Consider the following 19,804-nt stretch of genomic DNA (forward strand, 5'->3'; position numbering starts at 1 on the left):
CAGGGAATCAAACTCGGCTCACCAAAGTAGAAGTCAGCGCTCCTAACCAAGCTGGCTCTGAGTCAGTACAAAACATTTTATGGGTACAAAGACTTTCTCTGAGACTATGAATTATTGCACTAGTTAGGAGCCAAGGCAATCTTTGATCTAAAGATTTTAAGAGTTAAAGAAATTAAAGACAGATACTAAATCTAAGTGCAAAGCAGATCAGTAACTATGATTTTATTGGGGCACCTTGCTATGCTTGTGCTCTGTTCCCTTCTGTCAACAGTGAAATGCTGTTAGCTTCTAAAAAATGGAGACAGGCAAAATCAAATATTTTTCTGCCTTTCTGCATCCTCTAACCCTTGTTGTAACTAGCGAATGCTGTTTAATCGCAGAGCTGAGATTCCAGAGAATTCTCCCACTGGAATGAGCCTGACAACTCTGTCTTGTATTGATAAAGACAGTAACAATAGAACTCTTCGGTACCAAATGGAGAACAGCCAGATCCCTCCTAATAGTTTTCGTATGGAAGGTAATGTGCTGCAGGTGAGCCTTCAGAATGGATCACTTCCTTATTGCTATAAAATCTGGGGAGGGGGGGTGATAAGCAAAGGCTTCAGTAAATCCTCGTGGATCTACCTGCCCAGGCAGCATTGCAGTATTTAGTGAAATTTGCACCTTGGGGGAGTGCAGATTTCAGACATATTGTTGGTACCTTGAGTGTAGTAGAGGGAAAAGATGTATGACTGATTGTCCTCTTTGCAGATGGAGAATTTCTCTTTAGCATGGGGCTCTATTTGCTTCAGTTGGGGCTTAGTGCCTGTGGATTAATGGCTACAAGGTTCTGAGCACTGTGTGTGGGTTCTGGCAGGTGAACACCACTTTGGATTGCGACTCTGTAGCCATGGCCAGTCTTGGATTCCAATACCGGGCCACCATTCTGGTGACAGACAGTGGAAACCCCCAACAAACCAGTGAGTATCTTTCCATTGTAGCATTAAGACTATTACCAGGGTTGCATTGGAACTTGGCTTTCTTAATTCCGAACATAGGCACCAACAGATTAAGCAAAGGATCAGCTTGCTGTGAGAAAGCAGAAATGACCTCTCAGTGGTATTATCTGTGCTGTACAAATAAAGTTTGTAGCTTTATTGGGAAAGATAAAGATGGAATGTCTGTGGCTGTTGCCTGGAGGGCTAGGATATAAATTAGAATTGGGATCTGAGAGCCAAGTTAATGCAAGTAAGGGGCAACCACATGCGAATGTCAGAGCTAAATTATGGGTAAAGTTGTGCAGATTTGGTGCTTGTGTTAAAAAAAATCAAATGCTTCTTTGAGGCAACCCAAATTCTTTGCTCAGCATTCTTAGAGATTACTTTTCCTCATCTAACATTGCCGCTAATCAAGAGGATTGCCTTCAAAATGTATTCGGCCTTGGCAGTAAGAAGCCTGTGTCCAAGATGTTTTGTAATAAACTGGATTTTGGATTGATGGCAGAACTACACATTACATTCACAGACATTTCTTGTGCTAATAGGTGCATGGACATGGAGGGAGGCACTATATTGTTCTAAATGTTACCCCCTTGAATGGGATGCCTTTCATTGTCTTTACCTGGGAGTTGTCCTCTGACCTCTCCTCTTTCTCTAGTATCATGCTTTTATGACTTGGCAAACTCTGCTGAATTAACCAAACATCCCAATACTCCCATTGCTGAGTTTTGAGACTGTTACACATCAGAGATCACGGCTATCCAATGGTACATGCAGTGACCATGCAGTTTTAAGCCTGCTTTTGCAAACAGAAGGACTAGAAACTTGTTTTGTTTTTTAAAAAAGCTAAGGCTCATGGCAAAGAGCCTCTTGTGGCGCAGAGTGGTAAGGCAGCAGACATGCAGTCTGAAGCTCTGCCCATGAGGTTGGGAATTCGAACCCAGCAGCTGGCTCAAGGTTGACACAGCCTTCGATCCTTCCGAGGTCGGTAAAATGAGTACCCAGCTTGCTGGGGGGTAAACGGTAATGACTGGGGAAGGCACTGGCAAATCACCCCGTATTGAGTCTGCCATGAAAACACTGGAGGGCGTCACCCCAAGGGTCAGACATGACTCGGTGCTTACACAGGGGATACCTTTTCCTTTACCTTTACCTTTTAAGGCTCATGGCAAGACTCTTGAAAATGTTTAGTAAACTCAGAAGTCAGAGTAGAGTCCAAATAGGATGGTCAGTGATCAGGACATGAGAATTTGCATACCAGGGAAAGGAGGTAGACATTAGTTGGGGCTTCAGCATGTCCACTGTGCTGTTTCTCTGATCAATATATTCCTGGACTGCTTTTATCCCTAGCAGAGAGAGGAAAGAGTTATTAGCAGTGTACTTATATTTTTAACCTATGCTGGAGGGAAGGCAGTTTCAATTGAGAGGAAACAAGCTGTTTTTTGTACCCTGCTTTTAACTACCCGAAGGAGTCACAAAGTGGCCTACCTTCCCTCTCCTCTGTGAAGTAGGTAGGGCTGACAACCTGTGAGTCAGGTTTGTCTGAGAGAGTTCTGAGAGAGCTGTGACTGGCCCATGGGCACTCAGATGGCTGCATGTGAGGAGGAGTGGGGAGTCACACCTGGTTCTCCAGATCCAAAGCCACCAAGGGCAAGTGGTGCAGAGAGAGCAAAAAAACAAAAACAAAACACTCATGTCCAGTGCCACAGCCCTAATATGTGCCCCCTCCACTATCTACACCCTTGAGCCAGTTTGGTGTAGTGGTTAGGAGTGCGGACTTCTAATCTGGCGAGCCGGGTTCGATTCTGCGCTCCCCCACATGCAGCCAGCTGGGTGACCTTGGGCTCGCCACGGCACTGATAAAATTGTTCTGACCGAGCAGTGATATCAGGGCTCTCTCAGCCTCACCCACCCCACAGGGTGTCTGTTGTGGGGAGAGGAATGTGAAGGCGACTGTAAGCCGCTTTGAGCCTCCTTCGGGTAGGGAAAAGCGGCATATAAGAACCAACTCTTCTTCTTCTTCTTCTTCTTGGCTGCATGTGAAGATCTTACCATGGATACCCCAGTTTAACCCATTGGATGCTGAATTGCAAGCCAATACACAGTTCCATGCTTGCTCAGTAGTGGAATCAAGGGACATATATCAATTTGAGTGCACATGTGCATTCTTAAGAACAGATAGCAGTTCCCCTTCCTCCTCATTCTGTAAGTTGGGACCATGTTTCCTGCTAGGGTCCTCCAAAAACTGATTGGATAGAAAGGAAATTTGTACTCCACTGAAGTCCACATTCTATACATGCACAAATTTGAAGAAACAACAAAGTGTTGTTTATATTGATTTGCCATTTGGGAATAGGATATATAAAAACTGGCCTTTGTTTCTAGCTTTTGTGTGCCTCCACAGTTTTCTCCAGAAGAAGAATCATAGAATCATAGAATCATAGAATCATAGAGTTGGAAGGGGCCATACAGGCCATCTAGTCCAACCCCCTGCTCAACGCAGGATTAGCCCTAAGCATCCTAAAGCATCCTAGAAAAGTGTGTATCCAACCTTTGCTTGAAGACTGCCAGTGAGAAACTATTAAGTCCCTAGATTTTAGTTGCTTGGGACCATAGTGATCAAAGAACAGTGATCAATAAACAATCAACAAAGTATCTGGTAGCAAACAAAGCCAGATGTAACATAGATGTACAGGGGGGTTGAAATCCAAGCAAAGTCAAGTGTTTTAGGTTTCATTGATCAGAGTGGAAATGATTTAATCGCATGCTTCCTCACTGAACTCAGATAGGCTTGTCAACTTCTGGGTGGGGCCTGGAGATCTCTGAGCTCTCTCCCCAAACTCTGCGCTCCCTGGGCACTGCCCCCAGATCTCCAGGAATGTCAAAAGCCTGAGCTGGCTACCTCTAGCTCAGATTAGCTGAACTGTAGCTGAATTGTAACCAAGATGTAGGACAGGGAGCTACCACCCCTCAACAGCTGTATAGCATTAAAATCCTTGTTAAACAATAAGGAAAATGAACTGTGGACCTTTTAGAAATCACCTATTTTTAAAGCTGTAGCTGACTGCAAAAGAGTTGTGCTTCTTTTGAAAACATCCAGAGGAACATAACATAATGACTGTATTAGTTTGCAGAGAACAAATCAAGAGTGTTGACAGTTCTGGAAAGGAAGACTTCAAGGGATGCATTACCATGCTGGTTAATGTACTGAAAGAGGCAATCAAAAAGCTATTGTTGGCAAAAGCTGATTTGACCTTAGTACTTGCCCCACATGAAAGAAGACAGTTTACTAAATAAATATGTTGTGGACAAGCAACAACTCCATGTGATCTTTGAAAAAGTCAAAACAAATAGAGAGCCAAGTGTAGACCACCCTCAAAGGCTGTGGAGCAACTATGTTATGGTAAAGGTAAAGGTATCCCCTGTGCAAGCACCGAGTCATGACTGACCCTTGGGGTGACGCCCTCTAGCGTTTTCATGGCAGACTCAATACAGGGTGGTTTGCCAGTGCCTTCCCCAGTCATTACCGTTTACCCCCCAGCAAGCTGGGTACTCATTTTACCGACCTCGGAAGGATCGAAGGCTGAGTCAACCTTGAGCCAGCTGCTGGGATCGAACTCCCAACCTCATGGGCAGAGCTTTCAGACTGCATGTCTGCAGCCTTACCACTGTGCGCCACAAGGGGCCCATGTTATGGTACACATAACAATCGATTTAAGTGTAAAGCTTCTCAAAATCACAGAAGATGAGCAGGTAGTTGTGAGTGTCCTGCATAGTGCAGGAGGTTGGACTAGATGACCCTGGAGATCCCTTCCAACTCTATGATTCTAAGAAAATAAATAACATAAAAATATGGAAAATGTACCCAAAATCTGCTGGGTGTTCAAAACTATTTTAGAAAATGACATGCAAAGGAATATATCTGTATTCATATTCCTAGTAGGTTTAGGTGACCTTTCAATACAATAATATGCAGAGTTAATCCATTCTATGCCCACTGAAATCAGTGGGTTTAGACTGGAGAAACGCTGCACAGTGGCTTGTGCTGTAATAGCTGCTGTCATCAAATAAATGAATAAATAAATTAGGAAAATAATTTAACATTTATTTCCATCATAAAATTGCAGAAAAATAGCTATTTTATTGGTTTGTTGTAAGTCATGCCTTTCCAGAATCTGGTCCACCCTTGAACATGTACATATCCATAATGCAGATCCATGAATAAGATGTTTACAGGTCTATTTATCTATTAGATTTCTCCCTGAACTTTCCATCTCCCATTATATCCTCCAAAGAACTTTTGTGGGATAAGCTAGGCTGAAAGAGAGTGACTGGTCTAGTAAGCTTCATGTTTAAGCCCGGCTATCTAACCACTAAGCCACACCAAGGCTGAATCTGCATGGAGCTTTTATTCTAATCCCAGGTCGATTCAATCCCTGCCGTCTACACTGAATGCGATTGCCATTTTGATTTTGGGCAATTTAAATTTTTCATCTGCAACAAGCATGATTGATCTGGAGTGAGCCTACCTTTCCCCTGCAATATCCTGGAGTGGATATAACCCTCAATATTTGAAAAATTGGCATGAAGAAGCCTGCACCTGCCAGCTTTCCCTGAAATAACTTGCTGCCAAGCCTCCAATGCTGTAGAAAAACCCTGATTGGCCAGGGCATCAATTCAAAGGTGTCTTTCATTCCCAGGTTGCAAGTCTTCCCTTAAAGGAGAAGCTCTAACTTCTCTCAGCAGAAGCTCCAGAAGCCCTAACTTTTCTCGGCAGAGATTTTCCTCTTGGATTTATTCCCCCTCCTCTGCTGTCTCCAATCCCCCCCTCAAGAATAGAAAGAAAGAGGCTCCTGCTTTGCTTGGCTCACCTCCCTTCTGAGATTCCCTAATCACATGCAGAACACTTTCTGTTTCAATGGGGGAGGGGATAGAGGAAGACCCAAGTTCAAATCAATCTGAATTCAGCAGGATCCACGATGGAATAAACAAAGTAAGTGCAGAATCAGCCAACTCTATGCATATGCATCACCACACTGCTTGCACCTGGATCTGCATCAATTGTGTATAAAGTGGGAGGCTAGAGTGCCCAACCTTTTGAGTAAAAGGAGCCCTTCTCTCCAGCTCACCTCCCCACAAAGTCTCTCCCAGTATCATTTCTCCATTCAGCTGTTCTCAAATACCTGACGTAAACTTGACTGGGAGGAAAGAAGCTGGCTTCATGAAAGTAAGTCATAAGTGCATCCTCTCAACCTGCAAGCCTCTTTTGCTCTAAAGAGATTGGAAAATCTGAGCGTGTCATGTGACCTGTGTTTAAACCAATTATTAAACACAATTTTCAAAGAAGGGGGAAACAGTGGTCATGGGTGACTTCAATTACCCAGATATCTGTTGGAAGACCAACTCTGCTAAAAATACAAACTCCGTTAAATTCTTAACTGGTAGATGAGGTGGAAGTAGTGGGCACACTTGTTAGTAGTGACTATGTGCTTTTGGAATTTTCAATTGTGGGAAAGAGAAAACCTTTAAGTAGTCGGACATATAGAATGGACTTCAGGAAAGCCAGTTTTAACAGACTTAAAGGTATGTTGGATAGAGTCCCGTGGTCAGAAAGAGATGGGAGTCCAAGAGGGCTGGGAGTTTTTTAAAAATTAAATACTGAGGGGTCAATCACAAACCATTCCCTTGAGAAGGAAAGATGGAAGGAGCCTAAGGAAGCAAAGGTGGCTCCATAAACAGCTGTCAAATTATTTGAGGAATAAAAAGAGTCATTTAGCTGCTTAACATTTTTATTGAAAGTTTTACACAACCACACAAAAGACACAAAATCTATAAAGCATTACTACCTACACCACTTAACCCCCAATAACAACTAATAATAAAGACACCTCCCCCACAAACCAAAAACATACAATAACAACAACAACAACAAAAAACATTTAGGAAAGACCCCCAACCATCTACAAATCAGGTTCCTTAATTTTCGAATACCACATGCACAAAAAATATTATTGAAAATCCAAATTTCACAATTAAATCATTCATTGACCATACATAATTATAATATATGTCCTTAATTAAAATAATAATATGACGAAATACATATTTACAACTAATAAATGTTTACTTTAGAATACACTTCATCCTTGTCTTAACTAATTTATTCAACATAACCAATAATACTACTCTCATTTACCTTATTACTTTTAAGATAATTTACAAATGGCTCCCAATTTTTTATAAAACTATCTAGCATTTGGTCTCTCATTAATATTGTTAACTTATCTAATTCTGCATACTCCTTAACCTTATCCAACCATTCATTTACACTTGGTATTTTTTCATTTTTCCAGTATTGAGCATAAATTATTCTTGCTGCTGAAATCATGTAAAGTAATAGTATTCTCCTTGCTTTTACTATTTCAGGATCCAAAATATTTAATAAGTATAATTCTGGTTTAAGTTTCAAGTCAAGCTTTGTTATTTTCCGAGTATATTGATGGATCTGTACCCAAAATTTTTTGTCCTCTGGACATGTCCACCAAAGGTGATAAAAAGTACCATCAACCAATTTACATTTCCAACATTTTGGTAAACCATTTTTGTATATTTTAGACAATAATACCGGAGTCAAATAACATCTATACAGCATTTTGTAGTAATTTTCCCTTATATTAGTTGCTAATGTAAATTTTATATCTCTTTTCCATACCATCTCCCATTGCTGAAGCTTAATAGTGTGCCCTATATTTTGTGCCCAACGAATCATTGATTCTTTTATCACTTCCTTCTCAGTGTCTTTTTTAAGTAACATATTGTAGATCTTTGCAATTAATTTCTCTTCTTGTTCATATATACACAGATCAGCCTCATTTTTTAAATTTTCAAACTGATAAACCTGTCTATCAGTTTTGAATTTGTCATATAACTGTCTATATAGAAACCAATTGCAGGTACTACTTGCTACTGTTATATCTTCCCTCTGTTTAAATTTTATTTGCTGTTCAGAGTAATCTAACAGATCTTTATATTTTAGATACTCCTCTGAGTGCCATTTTTCCCTACCATATAATGCCTCATGTGGCGACACCCAGTATGGAATTTTTGGCCACAATTGGTTCTTATATTTAGACCAAGTTCTAAACAGTGCCTGCCTTATACAATGATTTTTAAATGTTTGATGTATTCCTGCTTTCCAAACCAGAGGTATGCATGCCAACCAAATTTTAAATCATGACCTTCTAACTTTAAAATATAATTATTTCTTAACGTTAACCAGTCCTTGATCCAAACAAAACTTGCAGCATGATAATACAGTTCTAAATTTGGTAAGTTCAATCCACCTCTTTCTCTACTATTAAACAAATTTATTAACTTTATTCGTGGTTTCCTTCCCTGCCAAATAAATTTTGATAATTCCTTTTGCCAATCTCTAAATGGTTTCTCAGATGATATTATAGGGATTACCTGAAATAAAAATAACAATCTGGGTAAAATATTCATTTTAATAGCTGCAATTCTACCTAACAGAGACAGTGGTAAATTCCTCCATTTGTCCAAATCTCGTTTTATATCACACCAAGTTTTCCTATAATTATTATCAAACAATGTATTATTTTTATCAGAGATTACTACTCCTAAATACCTAATTTTCTTCTCTATTTTAAAGTTTGTTTTTGCCTCTAAAGTCATTTGATCCTTCTTTTGTATATTAAGTGCCAAAATTTTAGATTTCTGATTATTTATTTTAAGCCCTGATACTAAGAGGAATAAAAAGAGCCATTTAGGAAGTGGAAAAAAGGCCTGATTACCAAGGATGAGTATAAACAAATAACCAATAATTGTAGGGAGACTGTTTTTGTTGTTGTTGTTGTTATGTGCGAAGTCGTGTCCAACCCATCGCGACCCCATGGACAATGATCCTCCATGCCTTCCTGTCCTCTACCATTCCCCGGAGTCCATTTAAGTTTGTACCTACTGCTTCAGTGACTCCATCCAGCCACCTCATTCTCTGTCATCCCCTTCTTCTTTTGCCCTCGATCGCTCCTAGCATTAGGCTCTTCTCCAGGGAGTCCTTCCTTCTCATGAGGTGGCCAAAGTATTTGAGTTTCATCTTCAGGATCTGGCCTTCTAAAGAGCAGTCAGGGTTGATCTCCTCTAGGACTGACCGGTTTGTTCGCCTTGCAGTCCAAGGGACTCGCAAGAGTCTTCTCCAGCACCAGAGTTCAAAAGCCTCAATTCTTTGACGCTCGGCCTTCCTTATGGTCCAACTTTCGCAGCCATACATTGCAACTGGGAAGACCATAGCCTTGACTAAACGCACTTTTGTTGGCAGGGTCTCTGCTTTTTAGGATGCTGTCTATATTTGCCATAGCTTTCCTCCCCAGGAGCAAGCGTCTTTTAAGTTCTTTGCTGCAGTCCCCATCTGCAGTGATCTTGGAGCCCAGGAAAATAAAATCTGTCACTATCTCAATTTCTTCCCCATCTATTTGCCAGGAATTGAGAGGGCCGGATGCCATGATCTTTGTTTTCTTGATGTTGAGTTTCAAGCCAACTTTTGCACTCTCCTCCTTCACTCGCATCAACAGGCTCTTTAGTTCCTCTTCACTTTCTGCCATTAGAGTGGTATCATCTGAATATCTGAGGTTGTTGATATTTCTCCCTGCAATCTTGATCCCAATTTGTGACTCCTCTAATCCCGCATTTCTCATGATGTGCTCTGCATACAAATAGGCAAGGCGACAGTATACAGCCTTGCCGAACTCCTTTCTCAATTTTGAACCAATCAGTGATTCCATGTTCAGTTCTCATTGTTGCTTCTTGACATGCATATAAATTTCTCAAGAGACAAATAAGATGCTCTGGTATTCCCATCTCTTTAAGAACTTGCCACAATTTGTTGTGCTCCACACAATCAAAGGCTTTAGCATAGTCAATGAAGCAGAAGTAGACGTTCTTCTGGTACTCCCTAGCTTTCTCCATGATCCAGCGTATGTTGGCAATTTGATCTCTAGTTCCTCTGCCTCTTCGAAATCCTGCCTGTACTTCTGGAAGTTCTCGGTCCACATATTGCTGGAGCCTAGCTTGTAGGATTCTGAGCATAACTTTGCTAGCATGAGAAATTAGTGCAATGGTGCGGTAGTTTGAACATTCTTTGGCATTGCCCTTCTTTGGGATTGGAATGTAAACTGACCTTTTCCAATCCTGTGGCCATTGTTGAGTTTTCCAAATTTGCTGGCATATTGAGTGTAGCACTTTTACTGCATCGTCCTTTAAGATTTTGAATAGTTCAACTGGAATGCTGTCACCACCACTAGCTTTATTGTTGCTCAGACTTCCTAAGGCCCATTTGACTTCACATTCCAGGATGTCTGGCTCCAGGTCAGTAACTACCCCACTGTGGTCATCAGGGATGTTAAGCTCGCTCTTGTATAGTTGTTCTGTATAATTTTGCCACCTTTGTTTAATCTCTTCTGCTTCTGTGAGGTCCCTACCATTTTGGTCCCTTATCATACCCAACTTTGCATGAAACGTTCTCTTCATATCTCCAATTTTCTTGAAAAGATCTCTGGTCCTCCCCATTCTATTGTTTTCTTCTATTTGTTTGCACTGTTCATTTAAGAAGGCATTCTTATCTCTTCTAGCTTTTCTCTGGAATTCTGCATTCAATTGGGTGTATCTTTCTCTTTCTCCCTTGCCTTTCACTTCCCTTCTCTCCTTAGCTATTTGTAAAGCTTCCTCAGACAGCCATTTTGATTTCTTGCATTTCTTTTTCTTTGGAATGGTTTTAGTTGCTTCCTCTTGTACAATGTTGCGAACCTCCGTCCATAGTTCTTCAGGCACTCTGTCTATCAGATCTAATTCCTTAAATCTATTTGTCACCTCTACTGTGTATTCGTCGGGGATATGATTTAGTTCATACCTGAGTGGCCTAGTGCTTTTCCCTACTTTCTTCAATTTAAGCCTAAATTTTGCAACAAGAAGCTCATGATCTGAACCACAGTCAGCTCCTGGTCTTGTTTTTATTGACTGGATAGAACTTTTCCATCTTTGGCTGCAGAGCACATAGTCAATCTGATTTCTGTGTTGACCGTCTGGTGATGTCCATGTGTAGAGTCGTCTCTTGGGTTGTTGGAAAAGAGTGTTTGCTATGACCATTGTATTCTCTTGACAAAATTCTACCAGCTTGTGCCCTGCTTCATTTTGTACTCCAAGGCCAAACTTGCCTGTTATCCCGGTTATCTTTTGGCTTCCTACTTTAGCATTCCAATCCCCCATGATGATAAGCACATCATTTTTTGGCGTTGCTTCTAGAAGGTGTTGTAGGGCTTCATAGAACTGATCAACTTCATCCTCTTCAGCAGCAGTGGTTGGGGCATAGACCTGGATCACTGTGATGTTGAATGGTTTGCCTTGGATTCGAACTGAGATCATTCTGTCATTTTGGGGATTGTATCCCAAGACTGCTTTTCCTACTCTCTTATTGATTATGAAGGCTACTCCATTTCTTCTGCGAGATTCTTGTCCACAGTAGTATACCTGATGGTCATCTGAATTAAATTCACCCATTCCTGTCCATTTTAGTTAACTGATTCCTAAAATGTCGATGTTCAGTCTTGTCATTTCTTGTTTGACCACGTCCAGCTTGCCTTGATTCATGGAATAAAAATCTTTACAGCATCGGACTGTCTATTCGCCACCAGTTACTTCCACAACTGAGCGTCCTTTCGGCTTTGGCCCAGTCGCTTCATTCATTCTGGCGCTACTCGTACTAGCCGTCTGCTCATCCCCAGTAGCATATTGGACACCTGAGGGGCTCATCTTCCGGCGTCATATCGTTATGCCTATTGGAACTATAGAGTTTTCATGGCATAGAGTTTTCATGGCAAAGATACTGGAGTGGTTTGCCATTTCCTTCTCCAGTGGATCACCTTTTGTCAGAGCTCTCCGCTATGACCTGTCCGTCTTGGGTGGCCCTGCACGGTATAGCTCATAGCTTCACTGAACTACGCAAGCCCCCTTGCCACAACAAGGCAGCGATCCTTGAAGGGGGAGGGAGACTGTTAAAAAAGCTAAATCTCAACATAAGCTTAGACTAGCAAGAAGTGCTAAACATAGCAAAAAAGGCTTTTTTAGTTATATTTCAAGTAAGAAAAAGAGTAGGGACATGGTAGGACTACTGCGAGGATAAGAAAGTGAAATTATAACAGACTAGTGAATAAGCCCGCTGCAGTCTTAATGCAGCGGGAGCTAGTGGGGCTTCAAAGTCAGCGGGGCCGGTGTGGCCGTGGGGTGGGACAGAGCGGCGGTGCACGGCTTGTGCGGGCCCCAGGAGTCGGTGGGGCCGATGCCGCTGTGGCGCAGCGCGGCTTGTCTCATCGCCCCCCCCGTGGCGCGGTCGACCTGGGGGCGTGTAGAGCATTGTTGCGAGGCGGGCGTGGCAAGTAGGCGAGGCTGCGGCGTAGCGGTGAGTCGGCGACCTACCCTGGTGGAGACGATGCGTGCATGGCACGGCTCGGCGCGGGTCGTCCCCCCCCCATGGTGCGGGTGAGCTAGAGCCGTGTCGAGCATTGTTGGCAGGTGACGGCGAGGAGGCGAGGAGGCGAGGCCGCAGCGTCGTGGTGAGGCGTCGACTTGCCGTGGCGGAGGCAAGGCAAGTAATGGCAGCGGGCAGGCGGCCGCGGGCGAGGAGGAAGGGGGGCGGATCGGGAGGCGCTTCATGCCTCCCGATTAGTCAGTCCGGGGGAAGGGGCCTATGGGCACCCTTCCTCATCACAGACAGGGCCCACTATTGGTGCCCTTAACGAATTATTTTATCCACTCCGCTAGGAGCGGTTAAAGATGATGAAGAGAGGGCTGAACTGCTTACCTCCTATTTCTCCTCAGTCTTCTCTTATGAGGGAAATAGTGTTCAATGTGGAAAAAAATTAACTCAACAGGGGAGATGGGAATGGTTGTCTAGGATCACTGTTGGGGCAGTACACAAACACCTAGTTTCTTTACATGTAACAAAGTCTTCTCTGCCAGTTGTATTGCATCCAAGAGTACTAAAAGAACTTGCAGATGTAATCTCTGAACCTCTGTCTATTATTCTTGATACTTCTTGGAGAACAGGTGAGGTGCCAGATGTTTGGAGGTGGGCAAATGTTGTCCCCATCTTCAAGAAAGGGAAAAAAGAGGATCTGGGTAACTATTGACCTGTCAGCTTGACATCTGTAGCTGGCAAAATTTTGGAACAAATCATCAAACAGTCAGTCCTTGAGAGCTGTGATTTCTAAGACTCAGCACAGGTTTCGCCAGAACAAATCATGTCAGACCAACCTTATCTCTTTTTTCAAGAAAGTGACTACCTTGCTGGATCAGGGGAATGGTGTGGACATAGTTTATCTGGATTTCAGTAAAGCGTTTGATAAGATTCCATATGATATTCTTGTTGACAAGTTGGTAAAATGCGGTATGGATCCTAATTCTGTCAGATGGATCAATAACTGGTTGACAGATCGTACTCAAAGGGTACTTGTTAATGGTTCAGCATCCTCTTGGAGAAGAGTGACAAGTGGAGTTCCCCAGGGATCTGTCCTGGGGGCTGTGTTGTTCAACATATTTATAAATGATTTGGATGAGGGTTTAGAGGAGATACTTATTATTATTATTATTATTATTATTATTATTATTATTATTATTAGATTTATAGCCCGCCACTCCCTTGCGGCTCGTGGCGGGTAACAATATCGCAATTCCCCATTAAAACCCCATAAAACAATAATAACATTGCCAATATTGCCGGCATGGCAAGAATGGCAGCTCAACTCCCCCCCTCCCTCCCACTACTAGCAGGTGGAGAGGAGGTCCTGATGATGTTTTGCTTCGGGTCCAGAACCCGAGTCCCCGGGGGAGGCATAGATCTATTATCAGCCCCGGCCTCAACCATAAACCTGGCGGAAGAGCTCCGTCTTGCAGGCCCTGCGGAATGTTGAAAGATCCCACAGGGCCCGCAGCTCTCCCGGGAGCTCATTCCACCAGGTCGGGGCCAGGACCGAAAAGGCCCTGGCCCTGGTCGAGGCCAGGCGTGCTTCCCTAGGGCCGGGAACGACCAACAGGTTTTCACCCGCAGAGCGCAAGGCCCTGCGAGGGGCATAGGGCGATAGGCGGTCCCTCAGGTATGTGGGTCCCAACTCGCGTAAAGCCTTGAAGGTTAGAACCAGAACCTTGAACCGGATCTGGGCAGCAATTGGCAACCAGTGCAGCTGCCTCAGCACTGGCTGGATGTGGGCCCTCCAAGATGTGCCAGTAAGGACCCTAGCAGCTGCGTTTTGCACTAGCTGAAGTTTCCGGATCAAGGACAAGGGAAGGCCCGCGTAGAGCGAGTTACAGAAATCTATTCTGGAGGTGACCGTTGCATGGATCACTGTGGCTAAGTGTTCGGGGGACAGATAGGGCGCTAATAGTCGGGCCTGGCGAAGGTGGAAAAACGCCTGGCCCGCTACTTTTTTGACCTGCGCCTCCAAAGTCAGGGAGGCATCAATGGCCACACCCAAGTTCCTGGCCTGGGACGTGATGGTGAGTTGCGTCCCTGCCAGGGTGGGTAAGCGCGCTTCCTGGTCCTGCCCCCTACGTCCCAGCCACAGGACCTCCGTCTTGGAGGGGTTGAGTTTCAGGCGACTCTGCTCGAACCATTCTGTCACTGCTTCCAAACATCTGGCGAATGGTTCCGGGGGGGAGTCCGGGCGGCCGTCCATGAGGAGATAGAGCTGGGTGTCATCAGCGTACTGGTGGCAACCCAGTCCAAAACTCCGTACCAGCTGGGCCAGAGGGCGCATAAAGATGTTGAATAATGTGGGGGAGAGGACCGCACCCTGAGGGACCCCACAAGGGAGTCTATAGGAATGCGAGAACTCATCTCCCACTGCAACCCTCTGGGTCCGGTCCTGGAGAAAGGAGCGTATCCAGCGTAACGCTGTGCCCCGTATCCCCGTGCCGGCAAGGCGGTGGACCAACAGCTCGTGGTCCACGATGTCAAAAGCGGCCGACAGGTCCAGAAGAACCAGCACTGCCGACCCGCCCTTATCCAGCTGGCGACAGAGGTCATCCAACAGGGCGACCAGCACCGTCTCCACCCCGTGGCCAGGTCGAAAGCCAGACTGATATGGATCGAATGCCGAAGTTTCTTCCAAGAATGCCATAAATAAAATTTGCAGAGAATACTAAACTGGGAGGAGTAGCAAACACAACCAAAGACAGAATCAGAATACAGGATAATCTTGATAGGCTTGAGAAGTGGACTAAACTGAATAAAATGAAGTTCTGCATTTAGCTAGGAAAATCAAATACACCAATATAGGATGGGGGAGACTTGCCTTGGCAGTAGCATGTGCAAAAAGAATCTAGGAGTCTTAGTAGACCATACATTGAACATGAGTCAACAGTGTGACTCGGTGACTAAAAATGCAAATAGGATTTTGGGCTGTATCAAATGGAGTATTGTGTCCAGATCATGGGAGGTGATGGTACCACTTTACTCTGGTCTGGTTCGGCCTCACTTGGAGTACTGTGTTCAGTTTTGGCACCCTAGTTGAAGAGGGATGTTCACAAACTGGAACGTGTCCAGAGGAGGGCAACAAAGATGGTGAGGGGTTTGGAGACCAAGACATATGAAGAAAGGTTGGGGGAGCTTGGTCTGTTTAGCCTAGAGAGGAGACGACTGAGAAGGGATTTGATAACCATCTTCAAGTATTTAAAAGGCTGCCATATAGAGGATGGAGCAGAGTTGTTCTCTCTTGCCCCGGAGAGACAGACCAGAACGAATGGGATGAAATTAATTCAAAAGAAATTCCATCTAAACATCAGGAAGAAGTTCCTGACAGTTAGAGCAGTTTCTCAGTAGAACAGGCTTCCTCGGGAGGTGGTGGGTCCTCCATCTATGGAAATTTTTAAACAGAGGCTAGATATCCATCTGATGGAGAGGTTGATTCTGTGAAGGCTTAAGGGAATGGCAGGTTACAATGGATGAGCGATAGGGAGGTGAGTGTCCTACATAGTGCAGGGGTTGGACTAGATGATCCAGGATGTCCCTTCAAACTCTATTAATCTATGAATCTGTCGTCATCATCATCATCAACAACAACATTTATTTGTTTACTATTTTCAAATTTACATACCTGGGTAGGTTATTAATTCATTGAATCTGAGCCTTTTGAAAGCACCATTCCCAGAACTGCCATGTAATAATAAAAACAACATACAATTAAAAATCCACAAGAACTGACTATCCTCATCTTTGTTTGTTACTATACAGGTTAGGTGCTCAGGTGAGAGCCAAAACACCCCAACCCATTATTGCCTGCTACAACTCTAGTCACCCATGTTCTTGAACTTCTTTTTCTACCTGTTCTTTCAGCCAGAATAGCAGTGCTAGTGACAGCAAGCAGGGTGAATGAATACCAGCCAGAGTGTCCACGACAGCTCTCCTTCAGTATACCAGAGGATGCTACCTTTGGAGATTGTTTTGCCAATGTCAATGGCACTGACCGAGACTATCCCTTCAACAAAATTGAATACAGCATCCTTGGAACACAAGATGTTTTCTACATTGGTCGTCATTCAGGTAGGTGTATAATTGTAGGGCCCCTGCAGGCTTACTGATAAGATCTTCTGACTGTCCTGTTTCTCAGGCTTTATTTATTAATTATTTATTTATCACATGACACTTTCCCACTCTCCAGGCTTTATTTACCACATATCTAGGTTCACCCCTTCCCCTTGATCTCATTTTGCTTTAAGAAGAGGGTTTCATCCCCTTTCATATCTAGTGTCAAGCATGGTAGAGGTGCTAAGGGGCATACTTGAGTGGAGTTCATGTTCAGTGGTGCCTGGCTTGGGCTACCAGCCTTTTATCATGATGCGGTCCATTTATGTTACTTTATAAATGAAATAATCATTTGTTTTTCATGACTCCTGAGGCTGTATGTATGTCATGGGATGAAGCCTATATCAGAGTATTACAAGTTTATATAACAAGCCCATAGAAATAATGCTTGAGATTTTAGTTATACACAGAAAGGGTGGGTTACAAAAATAAAATTGCTGTTATTAGTGGACTGAATCCTGATCCTGCCAACTTTCTGAGGGCTTTCCTTTGGCTATCTTGTGGACAATGAGTTGGTTCCACACAGCTTTTCACTTAGTGAAATAGGAATGGAGGGTTCCCTTTGATCACCCCAGTAAGTTACTCTGGAGATCATGAGATCATCATGGGCAAAAAGCATGGGTGATAGGAACTGTGATAAGGGGAGGAACTGGGCAGGGTAGAGTGAAAAAACTGGATTGATCTAACCCAGTGTCCCAGGATTTATAGAATATTTATAGTATATTTTCACTCCTTTGGGGGTCATACTTGAGATCACTTCATATATTAACATAAAGAACTATATGATCTCAGTCAAATTAAGGTAGACTGAGGAAATTGGGATTCTAATAAAAGTTTACTGTTCCAAGAGGTAACTAATATGAAGTAACTAACATTAATAGTCTTGTATGTTTGGCACAGGAAATCTGTATGTATTGGGCCCATTGGACTATGAAAAGCGGAAATCATATCCATTGACTATCAGCCTGAAGGATGTGGACAATGATGTAAATTCAATAGAGGAGCACAAAACACGGTGTAACATTACCATTAATGTACAGGTAAGTGGAACATGGGGAACATCCAAAGAGCCCAAGGAAGATGGGGATGGTGATAGTGGTGGCTTCTAGTGCCCTTTATTGGAGCCCAGTGTTTATGGGGAGCCAGTCCAGCTTGGAAGCCTGAACTCATGATATTTATGTCCTTTCCCAAACCAAACGGAAACATTTATTTCATGGGTCTATATGGGAATAGATATTAGGATGGAAGAATATTACTAATTTTGATGGGTTCAGAGAAATGATACTTGGATCCCAAGAATATAGTTGAATCATAGGTTTGTGCCACTAAGGTCCAACCCTAGCCTGTTATGACCTATTACACACAAGTGTCTTCCCTCACTTTTGTCATGCATCTCTGCTGGGTTTTTGTTTTCATTATAGATTGATTTCCTCCCTTCAGTTGTCAGTTTGCTTTCCTGTCACTGATTTCCCAGGTTTTCTGAGAGTAGTTTTGTGCTGATTTCTCCCTTATTTTGCTTCTGAGCTGAAGGTAATTCCCTCGGATTCCCTCCCCATCTGCCCCTCGAAAGTTGCTCCCCCACTTATATCAAGATCATTCCATCCACTCTGCACCTTCCTTGAAAGCCAGTTTGGTGTAGTGGTTAAGAGCGATGGCCTCTAATGTGGAGAACCAGGTTTGATTCCCCATTCCTCTTCCACATGCAGCCAGCTGGGTGATCTTGGGCCATCACAGTTTTCTCAGAGCTCTCTCAGCCTTACCTACCTCACATGTCTGTTGTGGGGAGAGGAACATTAGGCAATTGTAAGCCACTCTCAGGCTACTTCTGGTAGTAAAAAGTGGGGTACAAAAACAGCTCTTCTTCTGGTGGTCACTCATTGTACAATCTCAGTTAATTACTTTCCCCTTTGTTCTTTACATTTAATTTTTTTACATTAGACTATTATTAGACTATCACTAGTCTTGGATTGCTAGGGAAAAAAGAAATGACAGGGAAAATGCATTTCTTCGGCAGCTCTCTGAGAAGCCTATTTGTAAACTCTGAAAGGGGGGGAAGGGAAAGACTGGCATGAGGCCCAACACCAAGCTCTGCAGCCACCACCATTGCTCAGCTAATGATTGTGGGAGAAATATAAACAACTTTTCAAAACAGCCAGACAAGTATCCCAAAATACCCAGCAAACCTTCTGAGTGCTTTGGCCATGATTTTGATTCAGCTAATGGGGAAATGCCTCTGAGTTTCTTTTGGAATATCAGCTGGGATGTCATGCTGGAGGGTTTCTCTCTCCTGCTCCTCCCCTGCCAGCTCCCCTCTTTTCTTTTTCTCCAGTCTCCTGCTCATGAGCATGTGTAGATCTCGCACTTGAGAGGCAATGAAAGAAGGGGATGGAAGGGGAGACTCTTTTCTATTTTTCACAATGGTCAGTAATACTGCAGAGAATCCACTAGCGCATGGCAATAAGAAAAATGAGCTTTGAAGCTGCTGTAGTCAACTTCAAAAATAGTTACGTCAATTTCAAATTTTTTCTTTTTTACTTTGCCTGCCTTCCTTTGTGTTCCCTTTCATTCAAGCAACTTTTTAAATGGATTTAAATGGAAGGTTCTTACTTTATGCCTCTGTACAACTGCAATACGGCTATTGTATAAACTTTTAAAAACCTTTGGACAACACCCCAAACACAACACAAGTGACATTCCCACCCCAATTGAGGAAAACTACGTTTTACAGTTGTAGCTGCAGAATAAATGCACTGGAGAAAAAAGAATGGTGCATACAGCAGGCGCAGAATCCAAACCGTCAACTGCAGGGAGCTTACCTGCCCGCCCCCCCCCGCCCCAAATGTGGAGGTGTGACTACCCTCTGCATGCCACCCTCTGCTTCATGGAGAAATGCAGAAAAGGACTCTTAATTTGGTGAAATATTGCAAAGGCTTACAGAGGTAATGGCAAGTAGGTGAAAGAAAATCAGGAATACGCAGTCCTAATATTCCTAGAGTGCTGAGACCTATTAACCCTTTACCTTTCCCCAGAATGTGAATGACCAGGCTCCTGTGTGTGCACCAAACGTCAAAACATGTAACATATATTCCACACTGGCCAGTACCACAAGCAACCTGACGCTGCAGTGCCATGATAACGAAGAAGGAAGTCAACTGCGTTACACCATTGTTGGTGGTATGGA

At 43.4% G+C, this 19,804-nt stretch overlaps 1 protein-coding gene across 6 annotated transcripts in view; it reads left to right on the forward strand.

Annotated features, from left to right (window-relative positions):
- Nucleotides 1–19,804, forward strand: part of CDHR4 (cadherin related family member 4) — a 72,950-nt gene that overhangs the window by 41,519 nt on the left and 11,627 nt on the right. For all 6 annotated transcript variants that reach the window (XM_077326108.1, XM_077326103.1, XM_077326104.1 and 3 more), the window contains 5 exons: nucleotides 381–531; nucleotides 857–959; nucleotides 16,375–16,581; nucleotides 17,524–17,663; nucleotides 19,653–19,797. In XM_077326108.1, coding sequence (XP_077182223.1) covers nucleotides 381–531; nucleotides 857–959; nucleotides 16,375–16,581; nucleotides 17,524–17,663; nucleotides 19,653–19,797 — 746 coding nt within the window. The remainder of the gene's footprint in view (nucleotides 1–380; nucleotides 532–856; nucleotides 960–16,374; nucleotides 16,582–17,523; nucleotides 17,664–19,652; nucleotides 19,798–19,804) is intronic.

This window comes from Paroedura picta, chromosome 3 (genome assembly GCF_049243985.1).
Source record: "Paroedura picta isolate Pp20150507F chromosome 3, Ppicta_v3.0, whole genome shotgun sequence".
NCBI lineage: Eukaryota > Metazoa > Chordata > Lepidosauria > Squamata > Gekkonidae > Paroedura > Paroedura picta.